Here is a 14,354-nt window from a genome sequence, read left to right as displayed (position 1 = left end):
AATTTGACTGTGCTGGATTTGACCTCACTTTGGTAACAGGAAGCACTTTTTAGTCTGTAGACCCTTGGGAGTTTTAGGGAGTTAAAGCTGATCATTATATACTATTATATACTTGGGGATACAACGCAAGGGCAACCCCTGGCCTTTATGAAAACTTGGAGTGAGTTATTATTTCCTGGTAATATAATTCCCTGCCAGCCAGTTGCTTCATCAAAACAGTTCTGATACACCTGAAGTCATCACTTCATTGTTCTGGTCCCCCGTAACCCTGTAAGCCTCTCCCCTTGTAGGTGACCTCTGCCCTGTGAAGGGTTGGCTCACCCCAAGATTCCACAAAATAAATCATCTGTTTGTTTATGAGAACAAGGCTTTTTAAGCACCATATGTAATACATGCATATAAATGCATGTATTTAGATCAGATTTCTGGAGGAGGGATTGTAAATAAGTTTGATGACTAAAAGAGAGGGATGAGGACAGAGTTGGAGGGGGAAGAGGGGGAAGAGAAGTAAGAAGGAGGGGGAGAGAGAGAACAGGATCATATAGGCAAGAGAGCACGTGTACCTGGAACAATGGTTAGAAACTAACAAGGTGAAATTTAATAAAGTTCTGTATTTAGATGGGGAAAAAATCAGTGCACAAGTTCAAGATTGTGGAAACCTGATTTAACAGCAGTTCATGGGAAACATACCTAGGGGTTTTAGTTGACAGGAAGTTCTTTATATGACTGCCAAAGTGATTAGTCCAATCTTGGGGGACATTAATGAAAGTGAGTCGCCAATAGCACAGGTAGGCAATGGTTCCCCTGCGTCCTGCAGTGGTCAGATTACATCTGGGTATCTCTTTCTAATAGGGCCACTGACAAATGTGTCCAGAAAAGAGTCCACCTTCCCATCTGCCCTGCTTTCTTGACCTTTCCAGGTTGTTTTTTGTTTTTTTGGTAACTTCTCTCTCCTTAACCCATGTATGCCTGAGGTTGCAATTTTTTTAATTTTTGCAATCAGACCTTGGTGATGTTTGTAGAATATAAATAACTCCCACATGCTTAGCGTTCCAGTAATGGAACACTAGGGATAAATGGGCTACTAGAAACTGGGACCATTTTTGGAGTCACTTCCACTTTCTTTGGTGTTTAGACTCTCGCACCAGTCTGCTCCCATTATCGTATTGTGAGTTTCCCAGAGACATCAGAGCTGGAGCTTGGCTCAGCTTAGCAAAGGGAGCCCCGATGTTAGTTTGGCTTCTGGGTTGCTGATGATTGTGCTAGAAGGGAAAAGAGGAGAAAGAGGTCATGAGCCAAATGAGGAGTCCCACAGATGCCACTTCACAGCCACCCTATATCGTAGGAAGGATAGTCAAATGTCCAGCACCTAACGGGTACAAAAGATAGTTAGAAAGAATGAATAAGACCTGCATTGTGATAGCACAACAGGGCGACTATAGTCTAATAATTGTGCATTTTAAAATAACTAAAAGTATAATTCAATTGTTTGTTACACAAAGAATAAATACTTGAGGGGATGGATACCCCATTTTCCATGATGTGATTATTACACATTGCATGCATCAAAACATCTCATGTACCCCATAAATACATACACTTACTATGTACCCACAGAAATTAAAAATTTTAAAAAAAAGACACCAAATGCTAAGCACCCTAGATCATGGCTGTCATATTCAGAAGTGGACTTTAGTAATTTCGTAAGGATTTTTGCAGACACGGCACTGCGAATTTGGTATTAAGCTCTTCTGTAAGTCTGGTAAGGATGATTGCAGTGATAGCATTACTTTAGTAGAAGTTTTAAGAGATGGGCAGATACCTTGCCCTAGTCATTTTCATATCTCCTTCACTACAACTGGGATATCCAACAATTTCAAGTGGCCTAGAAAATCATTTTTGAATGAATATTCTGCTGTTTTCTGTTTGCTTAAAGTATCATCAAACTATAGCAATGCTGTTCGACATAGCCAATCTGCAAACTGTTTATCAGCACACAACCTATGAGACACCTGCGCCTGAATGTAAATTATATACAGTTTCCTTCATTAAGAAAATCATGTTGTGAAGAAAATGTCAGCTGAACTACACAGCAGGTTTAGTGATGTTGTTAATTTCCCTTCCGGTGCGAGCCTTTTATCTAATCATGGAGCAGGGACACCGATCGGCGGAACACACTGTGAGCAGCACTTGTTTATCTGACAAGGCTCTTTCTACTTTGTCTGGGATTGGGGTTCTTGTATGTGGTCTGAGTCAGGCTGCTCATAAATATTATTAAACAGTAAATGCAAATCGTGATAAGCGAGCAGAAAATCATCGGCCACTTGTGGAGCATTGTGAACTGAGTCCACAGCCCTGAAAGGCTGATTCTAGTCTAGTCTTATGATGAAAGCTGTCAAGTCCCTATTTACCTTATTCTAGGAGTGGTGGTTCAAATCAGGAGATGAGGGGATGCCAGTCCAGCCTCGCACCTTCCTCAGATTCCAGCATTTTCTGACAATTGTGCATCTGCACATATCTCTTCCCTCCCTCCTTTCCGGGCTGTGGTTACAGCATTCGGGCCTTCACTGAGATGAGCTCAAAGGGAGACTGGAAGAAATTGGTTATCTCACATGTTTATCCTGTTTTTGCCCCCGGAAAATGCTACATTCTCAGTACTAAAGAAGTCCTTACTCTGTGACCCAATGATGACATATTTTTTAAATGAGGTATAATTTGCATCAGATACACAGATTTTAAGGATGCAGGTTGGTGAGTTTGGTAAATGTATAACCATTATCCCAGTCAGGATAGGAAACATTTCCATGATCCTTTGTGCCTCTGTCTACCAGAACTGATTCTTGACTCCATGTGCAAAGACTGGTATATCCTCACAGTATCCTGCGTTCAGCTCATTAAGTTGTATCAAGCAAATCTCCCACTGTTAATTTCTTAAGCAAACTTAATTTGTCAAAAATAATTAAGCAAGACTTCATGAAATAACGTCACACGAGATTAAAAGAAATGAAGAGAAAATAAAAGAGAAAAATAACCACCATAATTCAGATGTGATCTCTTTTTTCCTTCATGTTTTTTAAAAAACTCACCTGCTATTTTACTATCCTCCAAAACAATGCCCTCTGCACCCCTGAAGTAAGTTTTGTACTTTGATGGATGATATATTTTAAAATCGAGTTGGGCATCGCTTTGCCAACCTCTCAGTATTATGATCAGGCTGTGCTGCTCCGAGGTGGAAAGCTCAGTCCACAACCTTCCAATGCCTGACTCCATTGATTTTTATGCTGTTCATTGGAGAAACAAAGGAACAAGGTAATTGGGTTCTGCAGAATTCATAGGTAATCGGGTAATTCTGCTGACGGTGGAACCGGCACTAGAGAGAGATCCACATCCGGTCAGGGTTGTGGCTGTGACCGGGAAGTTCTTGGTGTCTTCCTTGCTTAACCTTGGAGTCCATGAACACTGGCATCCCAACCTCATTCTTACCCATTCAAGCCAAGGAAGCAGCCATTTTCCAGAATGTGGAAGCTTGTTGCTCTGGAAGGCTGGAAGGTGCAGGCTGGGGGTTCCTGCTGCACTGGGTCCGAGCCCCATCCTTTTGTTACCAGCTGTGTGATTGTGGGCAGTTAATGTCCTTTTCCCTTGCACCTCACCGTCTGCATCTATAAAATGGGAACAAGAAGACCTCATAGAGTTGCTGTGGAGATTGTCATTCACCAGTTCGTCCATTCCACAAGCATCTGAGACCTGCTGTTCGCCACACATAGCTTTGAGTGCCGAGGAGATGAACGTGAACGAAGTCTCTCTCTCCAGAGGCTGTCACATCCTAGTGAGGAGAGAGGGCTGTAACGGAGCGGGCGGTAGGGATGATGTTAGTGAGACCACAGATCGGGAAGGGCCTCAGAGCCACCGCAAGGGCTTTGGGTTTGGCGCTACTTGATATGTGGAGCCATAGGAGGGTTTCAACAAGAGGAATGATCCATCTGCCTTACAGTTCAAAGTATTACGCTGGCTGCTAAGCGGAAGATAGACTTTAGGGGGCCAGGATGAAACCAGGTAGAATAATGAGGGGGTCATCCTGGTGACATAGGTGAGAGACGGTGGTGGCTTGAACTAGAATGATGGCAGCACAGGTGGTGGAAAGAGGTTATATTTTGAAGGTAACCAGGAGAACTTGCTGATGAGGTAGGGGTGGGGTTTGAAAGAAACAGCGGAGTAAAACGTGAGTCTCAATTTTTTGGCCAAGGCAGCTCGAAGCAGGGATTTGGCATAGGGAAGACTCCAGTACAAGCTGGGACAGAGGGAAGTTAAGAGTTCATTATCTGGGCATGTAAATATAAGACGTCTATTAGACATCCAAGCTGAAATGTCAAGAGCACCTGGGGCTCTGTGTAGTGGGGGTGAGGAGGAGAACTCAGCTAAGAAGTCTGATGGGGGAAGTGGGAGACGGAAGAAGGGAGTGACCAAAGTATAGATGCTGCTGCACGACTCAGAAGTGGCTGCATTCTGTGAGATCATCACTTCGCAGTGCCCAGGAGAGCCTGTGCACCGTTGGTGTCTGATTTAGACCTCTCCTCATCCCTCTCACATTTTCATTTTGTATGGCAGATAACCTCACCCAAATATGTGTCATAGCCAACCTCAAGGATCCTGAAACCCTTACTTGGAGAAATGCTTTTCTAGATCACTCCTGCTTTAAATGTACTAAAGACAAACTCAGGCCCTCCTAGTGAGGCTGGACTCACTCTGCTGAAAATCGCATGACTTCTGAATTGGGTCTCCTAAGTATTATGTCTTCAAAACATAAAAAGAGAAATTTGTAAACTTTCATTACTGTGTTGACTATGAAGAAGGAAGAAAATAAGAAAAACATTTAAAAGGCTTATTATGTCCTAGGCATGACACCTTCACATACATTTGTTATTTATTTTTTTATTTATTATTAGAGGCCGAGTCTCACTGTGTCTCCCAGGCTGGAGTGCAGTGGTGCAATCATAGCTCACTGCAGCCTCAAACTCCTGGGCTCAAAGGATCCTCGTGCCTCAGCCTCCTGAGTAGCTGGGTCTACAGACGCATGCCACCACCTTTCATTAACTTTTTAATTTTTTAAATAGAGACAGAGTCTTGCTATGTTGCTCAGGCTGGCTCGAACTCCTGGCCTCAAGGGATCCTCCCGCCTCAGCCTCCAAAAGGGCTGGGATTACAGCAGGCGTGAGCCACCACACCTGGCCTGTTTGTTTCTTATTACATACATTCGGATTTATTTTACAGATGTTCCTCAACTTACAATGGGGTCACATCCCAATAAATGCATCATAACTTGAAAATATTGTTAGTCAGAAAAACAAAGGAAACATTAAGTCAAAAAATGCATTTAATACACCCAACCTACCTCAGACATGCTCAGAACACTCACATTAGCTTGGATTTGGACAGAGCCATCTGGCCATGCAGCACACTGTGGGGACGGGTCGTTCCCCCCACGGCTGTGTGGCTGGTGGCAATCTGGGAGCGGCGGCTCACTGCCTCTGCCCAGCATCGCAGGGGAGCGTCACACCACACAGCACCAGCCCAGGAAAAGAACAGAATTCACAATTCTAAGCACAAGCGCTCCTGAATCCCTATCGCTTCCACAACATCCTAAAGTCAATAAATCTTACATTGTAAGTCTGAGACTGTCTATATACTCAGACTTTGAGTATTCACCACCCTGGCGGTAGTCCTTTGGTTTTTGGCTGGTTCCATATCTCAGGTGTAACAAGCAAATGCAGCCCGGCAAGTCCCCTGTGTCTGTGTGGGATTTCCATTTTATAAATACTGACCCAACATGCTTCCACAAGCCCCTGATGGAGTTTGATGGTGATGCTGACCAAGTTTTATTCTTGCCAGTGAAGGTCATGTTCAAAAAGTTGTACTGCACTTCGTTTACAAAGCCCTCTGTTATACAGAAAGCGTTCAGCCTAAACATAACCCCGTGAAGGCGGCAGATTCGTTATAGGAACTTGATGTCATTTCCAACAGCAGGCGTCTGCTGGCCCCTCTTCCCTCTGCACGCTGGACTGAGTTGCGCTGCCTTCGTTCCTGGCTGCGGGTGATGTGCCAAACTCTTCCCATCAAATAAAAGTTGAGAAATTGGACCCTTTGTAGTTGGAAATGAAATGGCTCTAGATACAGCTTCACTTTTTATTTGCTGTGGGCAAAATTGATGTGATGCAGAGGATTGGGAGGTGGGGTGATAGTTTTAGGAGTAGCAAGGCTGGAGGATCTTACTGGAGAAACAGATCAGTCCAAGCCCAGACTGAGACAGAGGTCAGTGGTTACAGCAAGATGTACAATAGCGGTTCCAGATACTTGCCTGTCCCCTCCAACTAAAACTCAAACCAAAATGATTTTAGAAAATTAAGTGGATTATAACTCTTATTTTCTTTTAGAAATTGCTTTTTGAGCTGCAATGTGTTTCCAGCCTGGTGCTGAGAAATATTTGCAGATGGGCCCATAAAGTTTTGAGCTGGTAAACATTGTAACTAGCCTGTAGAATTTCCTTTTTTCCCCTACATTGTAAGAGGAGGCAGGGCAGTAATCTGAGTGTTCCTCCTATGACTTGCTTTACATTGTTAAAACAAGGTTGTCCTTACCCATGATGTTTCTCTAAAATACCTTCAGCCTGGTGTAATTACTCATTCACATTCTGCTTGGCGTCATACTCAGTCGTGTGTTGAGGAATGAATGTGTGGACTATATATGACCTTGCCTACCTGCGGTATAAGGTTTTTAACGGCTATGTTGATTTATGATTCATTTTCGTCGTTCCTTAGCTCTTTACTTGGACACACTAGGAGCTCAATAAATATGGGCAGAATGGACCTGAATTAGTACTTGTAACTCTTGTGTTGGTCACATTATTCAGTGATAATTATAAAAGGAAAATGTGTAATAGTAACTAAAAATGTGATCTCATTTATTTTTTATTTTATTTTTATTTATTTTAATTATCTTCTTTATTTGAAATGTGTTGTTTTACGTGGATGCTATTTTTATATTAGGCTATTTACAAATGTGCCACTGCAAAATTCATGGAAATTAAATTACCTTTTACTTTTAGTCAGCTGCTTACAAGAGAATTGCCTGGTATTTGAGGCCAGAGTGTGACTATAACAGACTCCATTCTTTTTTTTTTGAGACCGAGTCCTGCTGTTGTCACCTGGGCTGGGGTGCAATGGCACAATCTCGGCTCACTGCCACCTCCACCTCCCGGGTTCCAGCAATTCTCCTGCCTCAGCCTCCCGAGTAGCTGGGATTACAGGTGCACACTACCACACCCGGCTAATTTTTTGTATTTTTAGTAGAGACGGGGTTTCAACATGTTGGCCAGGCTGGTCTCGAACTCCTAACCTCAGGTGATCCACCCACCCCGGCCTCCTAAAGTGCTGGGATTACAGATGTGAGCCACTGCACCCCGCCAACTGACTCCTTTCTAATAATTTAAAATTACTTCTGAAAACACGTGATTTAATGGCCTTAGATACATTTATTTTTACCTCTTGATTTTAGTAGTGAGCCACATGTCCTGGAAACTCCATGAAGTGAATATAAACTCTATAGCAAAATGTGCTTATACATTTTCAAAAGCCAGAATTATTCTTTTTTTTTCCTATAATATTTATATTTGTTTATATTTTTTAAGTTTTAATTTAGGTTCAGGGGTACATGTGCAGATTTCTTATGTAGGTAAATTGTCACAAGGCTTTGGTGTATGAAATATTTTGTCACCCAGGTAATAAGCACAGCAGCCAACAAGTTGTATTTCAATCCCTGTCCTCCTGCCCCTCTCCTCCCTCAGGTGGGCCTTCATGTCTGCTGCTCCCTTTTTGTGATCATGCGTACTCCATGTTTAACTCCCACTTATAAGTGAGGATTATTCTTAATAAAAATCAGCCTTTAGGTTTTAAGTTATGGTAAAGTCTGTGTATGTGTTGACATTTTAATAGAGATTATCTGGTTTTGTTTTTTGTACACAATAGTACAGGGAAACCCAAACATGAGTGGTTTCTCCAGAAAGATTCCGAAGGGGACACACCTTCACTTATCAACTGGCCGTCCAGGTACCCGCACGCCGGCCTCTGGGGTGTGCGTGCATGAGTGTTGCTTCTTCCCGCCTGACCTGCGGTTCCACACATCAGCTAACACTCACTCTCCTCTTGCCCTTTTTTAATACCAGTGCACTTGAAAATCATGTGGAAGTTACTTTCAAATCATTTGCTTTTCTCCTCCACTTGCCCTAATCCATGCTAATAGTATCTCTCCTTCCCCTTCTTTTTCAATCTTTCTTGATTGACAAACCTTTTCCTTGACCTTTTGCTTTTTCCTTCTCACCAACTCACATAGGACTGGCCAGTGAGGGGCAGTAGTGAGCACCCAGCCAGGCCCTGGGCTGCTTTCCTGAGCTGACTCACACTCACCAGCCTGGGTCTGCTCAACTCCCCAGTGCTCCCAGCCCTTCCAACCTCCTTGCTTTCATATCTCCTCATCTCTAAACCAGAAGTTAATTTTCAACAGTTAAATTTAGGGCATGTGGTTTTAAAAGCAAACAAAACCTCCTATCATTTCATTTTTAAGACTGGGGGCAGGGAGAGGCGGAAGGAGTCAGAATGAGTAAGTCATGGAAGGACAAAGCTCCCCACACAGAGTTTCTGACAGTCACTTTGTTCTCGGCTGAGGACAACATGCAGATTGTCTCTGATCAGAAGTGCGCATTCCACAGGAGAACTGGAGCCGCGCTTCAGTCTCCTTTTGATTAACAAAAGTTTTAAGTATGAAAACCTCCAACACTGCCTCGTTTCTGAGCAAAATAACAACTCAGAATGTTTTCTTTTCCTGAGTTGTTCATAGTCACCACCTATATGTGTGTCTGTGTGGATTTTCCTTTAATGACACATATATAGATGCCCTGCCTCTTATGTTAAAAAAAAATAGGAGTTTTTATCAAATTTAGCAGGGTGCACTTGTCATTTTTCCATTCTCAAGTAGTTGGAATTATGTCTCCTTTCCCACTACATGGTACTTCAAAAAGCAAAAATAAGAACTAGATAACACTATTAAATGTTTACTCTTTGCTCAGCACTAAGCCATGTGCTTTGCAAATGTCACATTACACTATGTCACTATTATTTCCATTTAAAAGGTGAAGAAACTGAGGCTTACTTAGGGCAGGTGAGTTGCCCAGCACCACCCAGGCCAATCTGACTGAGCCGGGATCTGAGCAGAGGTCCGACCCCACCCCACGGTCAGAGCTCTTGCTTTCTTTGTTTTGCAGTAATGGAAAAAGGTCTGTAGCTTTTGAAAAGGATGCCAGTTTTGCTCTCAGATATTTGAATATCTTTAGAAACAACTGGAGCAATCTCTCTTTATTTTTTATTTTACTTTTGTTTTTTAGAGACAGAGCCTCTCTCTGTTGCCTATGCTGGAGTGCAGTGGTACAATCATAGCTCACTGCAGCCTCAAACTCCTGGATTCCAGTGGGCCTCCTGCCTCAGCCTCCTAAGTAGCTGGGACTACAGGCACACGCCACTGCACCTAGCTATTGTTTTTCACTTTTGTAGAGACAGGATCTCACTATGTTGCCCAAACTGGTCTCAAACTCCTGGCCTCAAATGATCCTCCTGCCCAGGCCTCCCAAAAGGTTAGGATTACAAGCATGAGCCCCAGGGCCCGGCAGCTTTTTTGGGATTCGTTTTTGACTAAGAGCATAACAGCAGGAGAGGGGGATGGTGGTGGGAAATGTTCACTTCATTAATTCTGTCAGCAACTATCTTTTCTCTAACATTCTTTTGGCGCTAGAATTATTCATAATGATGCCCAAACTGGCCACGTGCCTTCTGAATGAATGAATATACTCTGCATTGCATGAAAAAGCTTGTGAATGTCTAATTGAGTGCTTTAAAAGAGAGGCGGTTGTTGTATCTTGAACTAAATGAAAAGCGTAAATAATCGTGAGTGCCCTTACATTTTCAGGAGGCAATGAAATTACAACGTTTGGTCATTAGGTGTCTGTATGCCAGGAACCTTCCCCCACAGTCTGTGTTCCAGGCCTGTGCGTGAGGAAAGCTTCCTGATTCAAGGGACCAGCCTCATTGTGCCCTAATGCATACTGGTGGTGTATATTAATGCATTTTTCTGTGGCTTCTGGGTATTTATTTGGTCAGAAGGGACCCATTCTCTCCCAGGATAGCATCTGACCCCTGCCAGCTTTTACAAGGGTTACAGTGAGTTTTGCACCACCTGGGCATACATATACAAATTGGAAACTCAACTTAGGATCATCTGACAAGTAGTTGACATTAGACACCAAAATGCTTTTTCACAAGTTATTTTCTCTTGGGGTCGGTTTCCATTCGCTGGTAATCTGGGATCTACGCTTGCTTTCCTCCTGCGAGGCCGTTACCGCACTTTGCAACTTAAATCCTTTTTCTTTCTTAAAGAGTTAAAGTTAGAGAAAAATTGGTGAAAGAGGAAAGTGCTCGAAACAGCCCTGAACTCGCCTCAGAGTCCATAACTCAGAGGAGACACCAGCCAGCGCCAGTCCATTACCTGTCATTTCAGTCCGAGCACTCGGCCTTTGATAGGGTCCCCAGCAAGGCAGCAGGCTCTGCACGACGGCCAATCCGTGGCTATGTCCAACCCGCGGATACCGGTCACACCGCCAAGCTGGTGACGCCAGAAACCCCAGAAAATGTATCTGAGTGTAGCTGGGTAGCATCAGCCACCCAGAATGTCCCCAAACCTCCTCCCTTGAAGGTTCTAGAAGGTGATGGAAGGGATAGCCCAGTTCTCCATATCTGCGAGTCAAAAGCAGAAGAAGAAGGAGGAGGAGAAGAAAAAAAAGAAGAAGATGTGCTCTTCACTGAAGCTCTCGAGCAAAGCAAGAAAACCTTACTGGCTTTGGAGGGTGACGGGCTTGTGAGAAGCCCAGAAGATCCCTCTAGAAACGAGGACTTTGGTAAGCCTGCTGTGAGCACAGTCACCTCAGAGCATCAGAAAGAACCGGAAAGCATGGCGCACCCCCCTCAAGCTCAGCACCAGCCCACTGAGAGGACAGGCAGGAGCGAGATGGTTCTCTACATTCAAAGTGAGCCTGTGTCCCAAGACGCCAAACCAACTGGTCACAACAAGGAAGCCTCGAAAAAGCGCAAGGTCCGTACCCGCTCTCTGTCAGATTTCACAGGCCCCCCTCAGCTCCAGGCCTTGAAGTATAAGGACCCAGCTTCCAGGAGAGAGCTGGAGCTGCCCAGCTCCAAGACTGAAGGGCCCTATGGGGAGCTCAGCATGCTGGACACAAAGGTCTCTGTCGCCCAGCTCCGAAGTGCGTTCCTGGCATCTGCCAACGCCTGCAGGAGACCTGAACTGTAGGTGATGCTTCACACACCCTCCAGCTGTGTCACTTGCACGTCCCTGGCAGAATGATTCACTCCTCGACCTGTGTTGTGTTCTGCATTGAATCATATTAGCTTAGCTCACAAGTGTGTGCAGGGCCACTATGTGGAAAATGGCTCAAAAACTACCACTCTGCTTCTGCCTACTAATGGGGAACTAGCGGTTTGGGTCTCTGGAATGTCTCCTTCCTTACCTGCATGGTAGAGGCATGAAGAGGGGTTTGGCGGTGTCTGTGCCTTGACTCACAGAGATGCATAATCCTTTGCTGTCTTCTCTTTCTCTGTCTTCGTTTGCCTTCCTTATACTCTCTGCCCTTTGATTCTAAAAGCAAATCACGGGTGGAGAGGTCGGCCGAAGGACCTGGCTTGCCCACCAGTGTGGAACGGGAGAGAGGGTCCCGGAAACCAAGACGCTATTTTTCTCCTGGTGAAAGTAGAAAAACTTCCGAGAGATTTAGAACCCAACCTGTAACTTCAGCAGAACGAAAGGAATCAGATAGGTAGGCGTGTGTATGTGCAGTTTCCTAGTCCAGGAACATGGCAATGACACGGGAGTTTTACTACACTGATGGCCTTGATGCTATTTATATGGGATGTTGGCGATTCCATAATTCTTCCATCTAATCTATAAGCATTATTTATTTGGCTTATTTAAAAGTCTTTTTAAAGAATGTTAGCCTTTACAGTGATATTATGATACATACACAATTTTACGTTGCATTCAGATGATAAGAAGTAAGAAATATTGTTTTTCTTCATTTAATGCTTTTAATATTTTTTACTTTCTTGTTAAATTAGATTCCAGATTGCATGTTCACCAGATTTTACAGGGAATATAACTGAGGAATTTTATATTCATTTTCTAAATGTTCATCTACTTGTTGTATTTAAGTTTTAAACTAAAGTGTCATATACTATTGCACAAAATGGTAAGATTTATCTAGAAAATTGTCATCAGTGGTGTTTAATAAGTTGTTCTTGTGCCTTGTCTCTCTCCACGGGGTGTGTACTTGGCTGGGATTGTGTGCACACATGCTCCAGTGTCACTTCACAACTGTATGTGTGTTTTCACAACTAGAATTGCTACCAGGTTTTTTCTTAAAAGAATTTAATTGCATTTTTATTTTTACTTTCAATATGATGTTTTATTTCCATCTTCTGCTCCCACCTGCTAATTTATTATTATTTGCTAATGTCTTTCCTAGGTGCACTTCACATTCAGAAATGCCAGCTATCGATGGCAAGTACCTGTTTCCCTGTTTTTCCTACTTCTTTATTGTCTCATCTAGACTGGATTTAATAATAAGGTTTTTGGCTTTTTGAGAGAATAACATGATGGAGCATCTTGTCTCCCTTTGCTGCAGGTTTTCATTCTGTGAATATAATAAAATCTAGTTGAAATTTTCAGATGAGGTTTCCCTTCTTTCTGAGCGCAGTTAGAGAATCATACAGTGACCAGTATAAAAACAACTAATTCAAACCAAAGGAGCAGGTTCTTCTTGTTGTGCTGCTGCTACTATTTAAAAATAAAAGAAATTCCCCCCATAAAATATATTCGTGAAATCTCGATTGAACTAATGTTAGAGTAGAAATCCTTGGACAGAGTTTGCTTTGGTTTGGCTGGGTTGAATTGCAAGGGAAATTAGTACCTTTTCACTGAGCAGAAAGAATGGGCTCCCTGCCAGGGGAAACTACCACCAATTCTTATTTTGATGCACCTATTCTTGTACTCAAAGATTTCTAGGTTAGCCCTGAAAGATTTTTTGGAGACCGAACTTAACCTTTTCTAATGATGTCTGGTTTTTAATTTGTGGCTTTTTGCAGATGAAGAAAAGGTGGATGAACGAGCCAAGCTAAGTGTTGCCGCCAAGAGGTTGCTTTTCAGGGTAAGCCGTGCTGACGTGCTTGAATAGAGATCACTACTGGGTGCAGTAATCCCAGCTACTTGAGAGGCCAAGGCAAGAGGATCACTTGAGGCCAGGAGTTTGAGACCAGCCTGGGCAACATAGTGAGACCCGGTCTCAAAAAAAATAAAAATTGTCAGCCTTAGGGAGGGAGAATCTTGTGGCCCCAGCCTACTTCATGTACTTCTGGGCATGCTAAGGCCCTCCCGGCTTTGGCCCACCTGTTGTTTTCTTCCTAATCTTTGGCTGGTTGTGGCCATCTCATGGACACAGCATGAGTGTACACTTCTGACAATGATACGAGGCTCTCATTAGTGACCCCTCCTGTAGGTCCTGTAGGAGAACAGAGTAAAGACTTTTTACCACCCTCATTTCCTTTCCTTGAATTTCTTTGTTATTTAAAAAATTTTTTTTAGAGATAGGGTCTCACTCTGACACTCAGGCTTGAGTGCAGTGATGTGATCATAGCTCACTGCAGCCTCAACCTCCCAGGCTCAAGTGATGTTCTCACCTCAGCCTCCCAAGTAGCTGGGACTACAGGCCTGTGCCAGCTTGCCTGGCTAATTTACGCATTTTTTTGTAGAGATGGGGGGTCTCACTTTGTTGCCCAGGCTGGTCCTGAACTCCTGGCCTCCAGCAGTCTTCCCTCCTTGGCCTCTCAAAGTGTGGGATTACAGGCATGAGCCACCATGCCCAGCTCTTTCCTTGAATTTATAAGGGTTCCACAATGTTTCTAATCTTAGGAGATGGAAAAATCTTTTGATGAACAAAATGTTCCAAAACGACGCTCAAGAAATGCGGCTGTGGAGCAGAGGCTACGCCGTCTGCAGGACAGGTCCCTCACCCAGCCCATCACCACCGAGGAGGTGGTCATCGCAGCCACGTAAGTGCCCACGGGACTTCTCAGCCTTGGCTATAATGTCTTTTTTTAAAAAAAATATACATTTAAAGAGTGTTCAATGAAAATGAGGCATTGGGGAAGTGGTTTAGCTAAAAGCCACAGAGAAGTTAGTACTAAGGGGTT

The 14,354-nt window shown here is 43.6% G+C and overlaps 1 protein-coding gene across 15 annotated transcripts in view; it reads left to right on the top strand.

Moving 5' to 3' along the window:
- Nucleotides 1–14,354, top strand: part of LOC126962977 (supervillin) — a 270,490-nt gene that overhangs the window by 186,637 nt on the left and 69,499 nt on the right. For 9 of the 15 annotated variants that reach the window (XM_050804733.1, XM_050804732.1, XM_050804731.1 and 6 more), the window contains 6 exons: nucleotides 8,019–8,099; nucleotides 10,476–11,399; nucleotides 11,756–11,926; nucleotides 12,632–12,666; nucleotides 13,251–13,312; nucleotides 14,074–14,213. In XM_050804733.1, the coding sequence (XP_050660690.1) occupies nucleotides 8,019–8,099; nucleotides 10,476–11,399; nucleotides 11,756–11,926; nucleotides 12,632–12,666; nucleotides 13,251–13,312; nucleotides 14,074–14,213 (1,413 nt within the window). The remainder of the gene's footprint in view (nucleotides 1–8,018; nucleotides 8,100–10,475; nucleotides 11,400–11,755; nucleotides 11,927–12,631; nucleotides 12,667–13,250; nucleotides 13,313–14,073; nucleotides 14,214–14,354) is intronic. The other 6 variants (XM_050804743.1, XM_050804742.1, XM_050804745.1 and 3 more) reach the window with 2 other exon arrangements.

Source organism: Macaca thibetana, chromosome 9 (genome assembly GCF_024542745.1).
Source record: "Macaca thibetana thibetana isolate TM-01 chromosome 9, ASM2454274v1, whole genome shotgun sequence".
Taxonomy (NCBI): Eukaryota; Metazoa; Chordata; class Mammalia; order Primates; family Cercopithecidae; genus Macaca; species Macaca thibetana.
The sequence above is the reverse complement of the archived record's forward strand: the minus strand, read 5'-3'. Positions and strand labels throughout refer to the sequence as shown.